This window comes from Hyperoodon ampullatus (genome assembly GCF_949752795.1).
Source record: "Hyperoodon ampullatus genome assembly, chromosome: 4".
Lineage (NCBI taxonomy): Eukaryota > Metazoa > Chordata > Mammalia > Artiodactyla > Ziphiidae > Hyperoodon > Hyperoodon ampullatus.
The window spans coordinates 115,776,510-115,788,726 of NC_136917.1; the positions used below are offsets into that span (position 1 = coordinate 115,776,510).

A 12,217-nucleotide genomic window follows, 5' to 3' on the forward strand; every position below is an offset into this window, starting at 1 on the left:
AAATATAAATATCCATACGTATACTGAAAAGCCTTCATAGTTCCCAGGCAAACCTGATTTTCCCATACCACATGATAGTTAAATATAATTATAATATTTAGTATATATATTTAATACTAATATTGACTATATATTTAACTACATAGTACATGAATGCATTGCTATAAAAATATCTAGCTGTAAATATAGTCTAGCTATAAAAATTGGGAACAATTTACATTGTAATTATTTAGCATTTAACTTATGATTGTCCCTTCTCAGCAATCATCATGTAACCCCAGGAATGTTTTCAAATTGAGAAACTAATCTACAAACTGTTTTCAAAGTAATAACATTTTTATGATACTAAGTGTAATAGTCAATGTGGAAGAAATAATGTTTTGCCTTATTAAAAAATAAAGAATAAATGAAAGATATGAGTAGAGCCTACAACTTCATAAGCCAGAATTTTTTTTTTGGATTTTCGCTTTTGGGGGGAAATGACAGTTTGGCTTGTTTTCTCTGACTTTTCAGTGGTCCTATGGGGCTCAGAGAACCTCTTGCTGGAGGGCCATTTCAACATACCTCCGATCTGTAGGGTACAGTTCCACAGTGACCACATCAAGAGAGTTCCAGGCCGAGATGGTCAACCCATTGTACAGACACAGCATGCCTATCATCATGGATTCACTGGTGCCAAACCAAAGGAAGAAACAGCTGATCCCCGAAAGCACCATAGAGCCACCTGCCAACAAAGCAGACACGGCTGGGACGTTTCCTGTCATCTTAGTAGAGCAAGGACCCTCAGGTCTTTGAGATATCACAGCAAAACTGAATCCCAAGAGGAAGCCACAGCCTGGGTTCATAAAGCTCAGGTACAAGTGTGTTTACTTGCATATAAGGTTTGCGTCTCTAACTACCTTCTGAACACAGCAAGCATGAAATACACATCATGAATCACTCAGCTATGTAAGTAGAAAAATAGACATTAGTCACACATAATTCGTTTTTCAGTCTGTTAACTCACAGAAGCTGTTCAAATGAGATGTAATTAGACATATTTTACTAAAATTTAGTCCTAATGAAAGGTCTTAAGGGATTTCTCCTCATCTCTGTGGGATGCACATCCTAGGGGCGTAGGGAGTATAGCAGGAGACAGGCTCCCTCTAGATTGCAAGGGCAGCTCTTGTATTTTACATGAAACCAAGCACATACCTAGCATCGTTAAGCGCCCGATTCTGTCCATTAGGAGAGCAGACACGATGTTCCCTGGCAACACTGCCAATGTCCCCAGGAAGTTGACAAAATAAACCCAGTAGGCACCATAGTCATCTTCAAAGGTAATGTGGCATCCTGTCTTGTTGTGCACAAATGTGCAGTTTTGAAATTCGCAGTTAATGAATTTATACGGCTCAAAATCTGTGGACACAAAAAACGGCAACTTACACTGGTGCACGAGAGTCACACACCGAAAGCCTGCCGAGATTTCAGAAAAAAACCATGGTATTGTAAGCTCCTTGAGGGCTTCCGGGTCTGGCCAAAGCACAGGATCTAGTCTAGGACCCCACATTATGAAGTAGCTGAAGGAAGGAACACTTCTGTTGAATAAAGGGATAAACTAAAGAGTCCACTTATCCTCTGATTTCTTATGGTTGGTCATTGCTAATTACATGATTGCTTACTCCTTTATGATATTCCTTTGTTCTAATTATCATGTTACATAAGGACTATCATTAGAGTACTAAAGCTTCCATACTACAATTACAAAAATAATTTGTTTCCAAATGTGTATGAATCGGCCTTACTACTGCCATTTTATAGGGCTCGGAGGCAATGAGAAGGAACAGGACTTTCCTTGGGTCCTTGAGGCTGAATTTATAAGAGAAGGCTCAAGGGCAGGAACCCACCGAGGAACCTGAGTCAGCCTCATTGGAAGGTCACCAGCATCTGCTGCTGATTTTTTTTTTCTTGAACTTGGATCTAGCCAAAAGGGGTATCTGCAGAGGATGCTGGGCTCTGCTAAAAGGCAGTGAGAATCAAAACGGCTGTTGTCCTAGCTGAACAAGATGTGCCTAAAAAGCTGGGCTTCTGAGGTTGAATGGGCTGGAAGACAGTGAGAGCACTGTTTAAACAAACCCCGAGACCCCTGACTCCACTCTCACTTGGAGCTAGGCAGAGCTGGCTCCTGTCTGATCACCAAGAAGGCAGGACTGGCAACAGGGTGGAGCAGATCCTCCTGCCAGTGTCAGGCTGTTATTCTGGACTCATGGGACAGACAGACCAATGTGTGTCGGTGGCAAGGCTTGGGCTTTGCAATCAGATGAGCCTGTTATGGCAGCTGTTACTAGTTCTACAACTGTGGCCAAATTACTGCATTGTTCTAAGCCTCAGCTATTGTGAAAATTAAACAAGATAATGAGTGTCTAATAACCTGAGGTAGGAACCAGCACGTAGTAGGTGTTCAGTCAAAGTTTGTTGCCCTTCCTCTTTTTCCCTGGCGAGTTTTCCAGCCTCCATTAAATGGACTGGACTAAAAGACTGTATCCGATTGAGCATGTTTCATCCATCTCTGTAGATGTGTAGTTCAGGCATGCTCACTTAAGCTAACACCAGATTTTGAAATCAGGATTATCAAAGCAAACAAACCACAGGTTAATTCTTTGCTTTAAAAATTATTCACCAAAGGATTTTGTATTTCCAACTTTGAACTCAGCAAGCTCCATCTGCATTACATGTGACAAAGACAGTCAATACAAGCTCAACTTTGATCCAACCTGATGGAGTCCGTTTATTTGTACTTCAACCTTCACTTCCCCCTTAAGCCTATGCCCACGCCTATCACCAAATGAGTATCACATTTCTGCCAAGAACTAGGACCCGTGAAGAGGCCCCAGGCAGGGTTAAGGGGCACACCTACCTGTGTTGTTAAAAACAGTATTAATAAACATGCAGTTCTTGAAGTAGGTGTTGACTGAAGTCACATCCTCAAAGGTGCAGGACTTAAAAACCGAATCTTTGAAAATTATGGATTTGAGCCTGATCCCTTCGAATCTGCCCAACACACAAAAAGATTCATATTGATGATTGTGTCTATCAGAGTTGAAAGCTAAGTCAAACAGATTTAGAGATGTGAGGTCCCACTATGGACTCTCTTAATTATAAAGGACATTGGCTTCTGGATTTTCTAAGCTCCTAGCTTTTCCCCTTTTTCCTCATGTGGCCTGTCCTTTGGCTATCTCATTGCTCACCAATATTATTTTCTACCAGAAGAAGAGATGGCATTCAAAATAACTTCATTTAGCTTTTGGCAATGTTGGTAAAAGTTTTTGTAGGGTATAGAGTTGAAGGTATTGAGTTTGGAGATTACTTGTGGCTATTGATTCTTTATTTTTCAATCCTATCCTCTTGTTCCTTCACACATGCTTTTATTTGAAAATTCTCTATTTGGGGCTAATAGCTCTAACTTGAGGATGTGCTGCCATGCTCACTTTTAATGAAAGTCTATTTCCCAAGCTGAAAACCCAAAGCTTCTTCATTCTAGTGTAGAGACTTCCAATTATCTTGAAGAGAGGATGGGAGAATTATTTATGTGAGGAATGATTGTCTTGGGGGTCAAGGAACTCATAGCTTACAGTCATTTTCAAGAATACTTTTTTCTCATTTTTAATTTTTTTTCTCATCTTGGTACTCAAGAGGTACCAAGTAGAATGACCATAGCCCTGCTTATTTTTTGAAATGTGTAGAATGATGAAACTTGCTCAGATCCATTTCTAGGTGATGTAAAGGGGAAGGGGGAGATGATAATAGTCACAATGAGCCTAACATCTTAGAAGAGTCTATGGCTCAGATATTCAGTGTTGATAAGGACTCTTGGGAGACATGGATACATATTCATCAATGTGTCTCGGTAATTTATTAAGAGACTATGAATGTATACTTAGCCAGTCACCGAGAGGAAAATGCTTATTCACCTGGGGAAGAAGTTATTACACCAAATACCACTCTTATGAGAGCAGAAAGGGACTGATCCTCCTAGGCAAGTGAGCTGACTTAAAAGCAATTCACTATCGAGTACTCTGAAAATCATCCTCACCCTAATGTCGGACTGCATTTGTCTGCTCAAAAGGCATTAAGTGCCTATGAGACCAACCTCCTCAAAAAACAATCTTATTTCAACCCTTACTCTAGGAGTCCAGAGTAAAACCATCTAAGCCATAAATCTATCTACTAAAGGAGGGTAAATAATGGCACATTTTAAGAAGATCACTAATTTTCTGAAGTGAAACTGAATTTAGAAAGGGGAAACAATTTTTTTTAATGGATACTATATGCACAGAGTACACGTGGTGCAAAACTCAAAATGTTGAAAAAGGAAATAGTAAGTCTTTTGTCTCCCATCCTCAAGCCACCTAGTTCTTTTTCCCAGGGATAACCACTGTTGTCAGTTTCTCGTATGCTCTTCCGGGAGCATTCTGTATACAGGGCGCTAGCAAGCAGGACACTATTCTACACCTTGCTTCGTTCTCCTCGGCGTCTACTTCGGAGGTCATTCCTTATCAGTATATAAAGAATCGCCATTTTAGAATGTTGAATAGGAAAACTATTTTTAAAAAATAAGTTAGCTAGTGGTATTTCAAATTTCCCTGAAAGACAAAAAAAAATTTTCTATCGCCTTCTAAAATAAATGTATATGTTTTAGAAGGATTTTAATACTATTAAAATTATTAATCATTACATTGCCAAAGTAAAAAATTTCTCCGTGATGACTGAATATCCAGCTTAGAACTTTTTATTAAAAATATGACTGTCAGGGGCACAAACATATTAGAAATTTCTAATGGAGTAACAATAACTTTTAAGTAATTAAGTCAATTTTCATGCTGGAATTATAGAGCACTTGACTCTAAAGTTTCTGCGGAGAAGCAAGTACAGATTCAAGTCAGTCTTTTATGTGGGAGAGTGAAGGTCATCCTACATGGATTAGACCCCTCACTGAATTGCTGATCCAAACAATTATCTCCTGGTTGGTAACTCTCCTTTTCATTACACAAATCCTAAGCATCCCACAGAATTATTTTTCATCTTTCCAAACTAGTTTTTGCCCAGGGAAACTTTGATCATTTATTTTTTTAGAGTTTTACTTTAATTTTAAAACTGGGAGAATTTCCTAAGAATGATGTAAACCAACAGGAACTCATACCAGCAATTATTTGCTCAGATAACAAATAATGGGTAGAAATGAGGACCCTGTCTACCCCTTTCCCTCTCTGAAAAAATAAACCACAACCACCTTTGGAGTCACTTCTCTCTCTTCATCAAGAGGCGTTTCAGACTCCATACTCAAAAATGTCCTTTGCTAACTTATTCCATATTTTCAAAGCTCTTAACTTTGGGGAATCATTCCTATTCTCTAATTGAAACTTTTCCTGGTACAACTTAACCCCAATTCTTGATTCAGCATAGTGGAGAAGGAAGGAAATCTGAAAAGTGGTCCCCTTTTCCGGAGATAGAAAACAGGCATGAGATTACAGGTCAGATTTCCTCTGAGTTAAATAATGCTATAACCTATCTTATTTTCTCATAATCTTCACTCTTCTCTTCCATAACTTATTTTGCTTGCTTTCCAAGGCCTCTCTGAATTTTCTTTTCACACCAGTCAATTCCATTTCTTTATAAATATGAAGCAGCTCAGTTTCAGAAGTAGTTATAACTGATAACTGATATACGTATACCTTTTCTTTAGAGGCCATTTGGAAGTATTTAAATTCAGTCTGAAAATGACTACATGTACAAACTAAAAAAACTATTCATATTTTAGTGCCGTGAAGGCTAATAAGAAATACATTTTTGAGACCATGTAGGAAGTGAAATGATTTAAAAGTTTCTGGACCTGCCATTGTCCCATTCCAGTCCAGTAATAATCTTATTTGCTGTTGTAAAGTTAGTAGTTAAATTTGAAAATTTTCCTGTCAGGTCATCTACTTCTTTCAACACATTCGACTGCAGATGTTTAATAACATCAGGGAACCAAATGGATAATCCGTAGTACCTGCAAAGACAAAGAAATGTGAGTTTGTAAAGGTGCCGACACCCTCGCGGCCATGACCATCTCCCTGTCATTTTCAGAGAGGTAGTGGTTTCTGGAGAAGCACTGCTGATTAGGACCCACCCCCTGTAGCATTATGAACCATCAAACAGTAATCTCACTGGCCCCTCCTCATCACAAGTCTGCAAAAATCACGCTAGAGGGATGGCCTGGGTTTCCCTGGAGAACCCCAGGTCTGTAATTCCTGAACCCTTCCTTTGGGAAGAGACATGTGTAAGAACCCCGTTGTACACCAGCACATGGCATCCTGGCCCTGATGTTTTTCTCATTCCCGTAGGCTGCACTGAAGAACCCCATCTCCTAGTCTGGAGCTACAAACTCCTGGGGTCCCCAGACTGTGAGGGCCCTTAAAGAATGACCTCTTTATTAATGGACAAACTTTCTTGGTTCCTACACTACTATGGTACTGCTAGCCTGGGGGCACAGCCCACGCTCAAAGAAGGTCAAGGCTGGGAAAAAGGCCATTTAAGTTATTCATTGGAAAAGCCACGTTATTGTCCACTTTCTGTCTCTTGCCTCTAGTGTGTTATTCTAACAGCTTACAGCTCGGTCATACTGCTGTGACCTTCATAACAGCAGCCACTAACCACATGTGGTTACTGAGCAGTTAAATGTGACCAGTCTGAATGAGACGTGCCATGAGTATGAAACACCAGATTTGAATATTTATGGGGAAAAAAATGTAAAATTAAGTTGTTAATCATTTCATATTGATTAAATGTCAGAATGATAATATTTTGGACAAAATGAGTGAAATAATATGTTATTAAAATTTGTTTCACCTGTTTCCTTTTCCTTTTTTTTCTTTAAATGTGGCTGCCAGAACATTTAAAATGACACATGTGGCTGACATTATATTTTTACTGGACAATGCTGCTCTAAACTGGTGGTTCCCACCCAAAGCACAGTCCCTGGACCAGCAGCATCAACATCACCCGGGAACTTGTTAGAAATGCAGACTCTCAGGCCTCATCCACACCTGCTGAATCAGAAACTGTGGGATGGAGTCCTTCGTGTAACTCTTCTGATGCACACTCAAGTTTGAGAACCACTGCTCTAGTTTATCCCTAGTTACATTGAGCTACACAGGGAAAGAAGTGGTCATGAGCATAACTTTTGCAGGTAGATATGCTAGGTTTGAATCCTGGCCTTGAAAGTTACCAGCTGTGTGATCTTGGGCAAGTTATAAAAGCCTCAGTTATCCCCCCATCTCTAATATCGGAATGATGATAGTACCCACCTTCCTGGGTAGTTGCTTGGATTAAATGGAATGCCAAGTACCTAGCACATAGCGAGTACTCAAAAGACGAAGTTGGTTTTTTTTAAAAATAAATTTATTTATTTTATTTATTTATTTTTAGCTGTGTGGGGTCTTCGCTGCTGTGCGCAGGCTTTCTCTAGTTGAGTCGAGCGGGGGCTACTCTTCGTTGCGGTGCAAGGGCTTCTCATTGCGGTGGCTTCTCTTGTTGTGGAGCACGGGCTCTAGGCGCACGGGCTCAGTAGCTGTGCTGTGTGGGCGCAGTAGTTGTGGCTCACGGGCTTTACAGTGCAGGCTCAGTAGTTGTGGTGCACGGGCTTAGTTGCTCCGCGGCATGTGGGATCTTCCCGAACCTGTGTCCCCTGCATTGGCAGGCGGATTCTTAAACCACTGCACCACAAGGGAAGCCCCATAGTAGGCATTTAATACTCGTTAATTTTCAGCCCTCTCTTCCTTCATAGATCAATGGTTTTTTTAGAACTTGAGTGGGAGTTACTTTACGTGTTCTAAGTCAACCCTGTCAATTTAGAAATAAGGAACTAAAACTGGTAGTGTCCCCAAGTCACACAGCAGAACAACCCCTACCTTTCTGGTCTCTCCCTTTACTACAACTCACAGCACTGGGAGAGGCTGGTCATCTGCGATCACTCACTGGTTTTCAGTTAGGGATGTTAAGACATGGAACTTGCAGCATAAATATTGGGCTCTACCAGAGCCTATTGACCTGAAAGTGTAGGGTATCACCTACCTGCCTTTAAAAAACAACAAATTAGGCAAAAATTGAGTTGTATACACATATTCTAAAGTGAGTATGTCAACCATTTGCAACTAAAATTCTGAAATGTTCTCCCTACCTCCTCTTTTCTTACAACACATATAGGGTGGTTTTATTTATTGAGCACTTATTATGTGCCAGGGCCATATATCCGTGAGCAAAACAGTTTAAAATCCCTGTTCTCACAGAGCTTCCAGAGGAGGAAGACAGAGCTTTCTTTATTCTTTAAAGAATGGAAAAGCTTTTTGTCTATTAGAAGATGATAGAAGGTACGATGGGGAATAATAAAGCTGAGAAGGGGACTGGGAGTACTGAGGGGCTGCAGTTTTTAAGAAGGTGCTTCGGGAGGTATCATTGAGAAGGTGACACACCAGGAAAGACTCAAAGGAGGAGAGGAAATGAGCCAGGCCATGTCTGGGGGCAGGACTAAGGCCCGAGATGGAACATGTTCAAGAAAGTCCTGACACATCTGAGGAAGAGCAAAGAGGCCGGTGAGCTGGGGCCGCGCCAGTGAGGAGAGGAGGGTGGAGAAATTATGGGGGCAAACCATTCACGGGCTTATCGAACTTTCCAGACACTGTTGGTTTTGCCACCCCCGCTTTATGACAGCATAAATTAAATGACTGGGTGATAAAAACTGTAATTGCCAGCAAATGGAAAATTTTTTAAAAATTCTTTCAAAGAGGTTAACAGCATCAAACAGCATAAGAAAAAAAGCAGCGTGGTTGGGAGTTACAGTGTGGAAATTTAAAGATTTCACTCACCAAGAATTTAGGTATCACTTACCCAAAGGACAGCGTGAACCAAACAATCGTAAGCTTTATGGTATTGTCCCGGACTGGGTAGGTGAAACAGCTCATAAAAGTCAACCAAATCTGTGAAATATTAGAGAGTTAGTTTTCTTAGGCAGTTACCTAGTCAACTGCATTTCCCACCCCCCTCCAACAAATTATAAAAAATGTTGAGTTTTCTTTGGGCTGGATTCATTTGAACTTACAGTGTAAAAGCTAAAGGCTATAGGAAACCAAATTTTTGGTTTCTGGAATTTTTATTTATCAGCTTCCAATGGACAAAGTAACTCAAGACATCCGTGTACCCCATCACTGCCAGGACTCCTTGCCTAATACCTTCCCTCCCCAAAGAGGGAATGTCTTGGTAACCCCGCTAATCCCAAGGGGATCCTATTACCTGGTCCTACTCTAGGAATCGGGTGTCCTGGGCAGAAGCGGGAAGAACCCCATTCGTGGGACAGATTCAGTCAATCCTGTTTCTGCCTAACCTCAAGTACCAAGTTGGCCAGCAAGTCAGGATGGGCTTGTTACTTACTCCATACAGTTCTGTGCGGATCCGAACAAAACACCTCCTGTACCATGTTCCTGTGTCACTCTCGATTTCGATCAGCTCATCTATTTGTCTTGGGGTTTTGATTCTGTTTACCTGTAAGGAGCAACAGAGGGCAAAGTGTTGAGTTCTCTTCTCTGAAGTTGGTGGAGTTTACAATTTGTTTTTAAAGGAGTGAAAGCTGACTCCAATGAAAAGGAAGCAGGTATTTGATACACAAGCAGGCATCCATACATATATGAGACCACTGGTGTAAGTACACAGACTCAAAAGAACTGAATAAAGAATGAATGGGGGAAAAAAAGAACAAATGGGAGGGAATACCCTAAAGAAGAGGGGGAAGAGTAAGTAGTAATGGAATAATATGAAAACAAAATACTCTTCTCTGAATCACTAGTAAAAAGGCACACATTAGGGGGTTGGGGAGGGATGGATTGGGATTTTGGGATTAGGAGAAGCAAACTATTATATAGAGAACGGATAAACAACAAGCTCCTACTGTATAGCACAGGGAACTACATTCAATATCCTGTGATAAACCGTAATGGAAAAGAATATGAAAAAGAATGAATATACATGTATAACAGAATCACTTTGCTGTACCGTAGAAATTAACACAAGATTGTAAGTCAACTGTACTTCAATAAAATAAAATTTTTTAAAAAGGCGTACATTAGCAGATTAAACATCCAGATAGATTCGCTTCTGGATTAAGAATTACTTTGCTTAGACTAAAATGACTGAACACGCTTTTCTTTGGAATCTGCTTATTTGATGAATTTGGCCCCTAAACATAGTTCTTAAAGCTTTCCCATCAAACTTCCATTCTTAGAGCATCCCTGTGACCCTTGCTTCCTTCTCCCACAGTCCCTGACAGTGCCTGGTCAGCAAGTATCCGCAGGTGACCATGAGGTGAGGTCCAGTGAATGAGCTTCAATTACAAGCCTCAACATGGACTCTTCAAGGTTAGAAGGGGAAGAAATGATGGAGGATCAGCCTGAAGCTGTATCCATGACTTAAACTAGCCTCCTTTTGCTAAGGAAAAGAACGAAGAGTCAGGAGAAGCAATGCTTCTAACACAGAGAATGAAGCCTGAAAAGAGAGAGAGAGAGAAAAAAAAAAAGCATGGTTGCTTTGTGGACCTGTCCCATCTGACCCTGTTAGTCAACATCTACCTGCTTTTGATACACCTGAGAGAGGACACAGGAATGTGTACACATTACCCCTGCCAGGGATAACTCCTGAACAGATCTTTCTGGAGAGTCTGCCAACATCCAAAGGAGCACTTCTATCATGAGACTCCAGGTGCCAAGACTGGCTTTTGACAGAGGTGATTTGGGGACCCTTGGTATCTTTCAAATTATACCAGGTGGGCAGTAGCCTCTTCACGGCTATGTAAACAAAGATGTCCATATTTAATGACAATAATGTCTGAGTTAATGTCTGGGATTCCAAATAGAGTCAGCTCCAAATCATCTATGTAGGCATTATTTTGTGATATTCCAGAATTCCTTTTTTTAAATCACAGAGGTATTCTTCTTCTTCTTTTTTTCTTTTGTATTGAATGAAAGATTCATTAAATTCTACAGTGCTTTACAGTTTTCAAAAGTTTCACACAAGTGATTTCATATAATCCCATAATAACCCCTTTCTTTCTCCTACCCCTATCTTGCCCCTCCTCCTTTAACTCTCCCCACTGGTAACCACTAGTTTGTTCTCTGTAGCTGTGAGTTTGTTTCTGTTTTGTTATATTCATTAGCTTGTTGTATTTTTTTAGATTCCACATATAAGTGATATCATACAGTATTTGTCTTTCTCTGACTTATTTCACTTAGCATAATGCCCTCCAAGTCCATCCATGTTGCTGAAAATGGCAAACTTTCATTCTTTTTTTATGGCTGAGTAATATTCCATTATATATACATACCACATCTTCTTTATCCATTCATTTGTTGATGGACACTTAGGTTTCTTCCATACCTTGGCAATTGTAAATAATGCTGCTATAAACACTGGGGTGTTATGTATCTTTTCAAATTAGTGTGTTTGGTTTTTTTGGATATATACCCAGTAGTGGAATTGCTGGATCATATGGTAGTTCTATTTTTAGCTTTTTGAGGTAACTCCATACTGTTTTCTACATCGGCTACACCAATTTACATTCCTACCAGCAGTGTACGAGGGTTCCCTTTTCTCCACATCCCAGCCAACATTTGTTATTTGTATTCTTTTTGATGATAGCCATTCTGACTTGACATATTACTTTTGGGAGGCTTCTTCTCCACTCATCAATGTTTGTGCATTCTTTAACTGGCACCCTTGGGAAGCCAGGCCTGGCACTAGTCCCCGGACTTGCAAATATAAAACATCACACCGTCCAAGCAATTACCAGACAAAATTAGAAAGTACTCGAATGGAAATCTATATCAGATGGGAGAGACATATTGTACAGAACACCCAAGTTGACCCAAGAGTGAGAAAAAAGCCTTCATGGACTGTGGAATTTGAGTTGGAGTTTATGGAAAAGTATGTCATTTGTCATGTGTGTCAACTACTTGAAGGGCATTCCAAGTGGGAGGGATATCATGTACAAATGTCCAGAGGTGTGAGAGAAAAGAGTGTATTGGAAACTACATAGCATTTGCTATTCCTGAAGAATAGTGCAAGGGCAGAGGGCAGTGAGTAAGGAGGGCTGAACCAAATCAGTGGCAGGAAGGGTGGAAAGGTAAGAGACAATAATGAGAGATATTTAGGATGG

General features: G+C 40.3%; 1 protein-coding gene across 1 annotated transcript in view; it reads right to left on the reverse strand.

Moving 5' to 3' along the window:
- Positions 1 to 12,217, reverse strand: part of SV2C (synaptic vesicle glycoprotein 2C) — a gene marked incomplete at both ends in the record, with an annotated part of 166,343 nt that overhangs the window by 17,221 nt on the left and 136,905 nt on the right. Inside the window, 6 exons of the mRNA XM_079702511.1 lie at positions 565 to 724; positions 1,195 to 1,398; positions 2,897 to 3,030; positions 5,870 to 6,028; positions 8,905 to 8,993; positions 9,445 to 9,555. Of these exons, the coding sequence (XP_079558637.1) occupies positions 565 to 724; positions 1,195 to 1,398; positions 2,897 to 3,030; positions 5,870 to 6,028; positions 8,905 to 8,993; positions 9,445 to 9,555 (857 nt within the window). The remainder of the gene's footprint in view (positions 1 to 564; positions 725 to 1,194; positions 1,399 to 2,896; positions 3,031 to 5,869; positions 6,029 to 8,904; positions 8,994 to 9,444; positions 9,556 to 12,217) is intronic.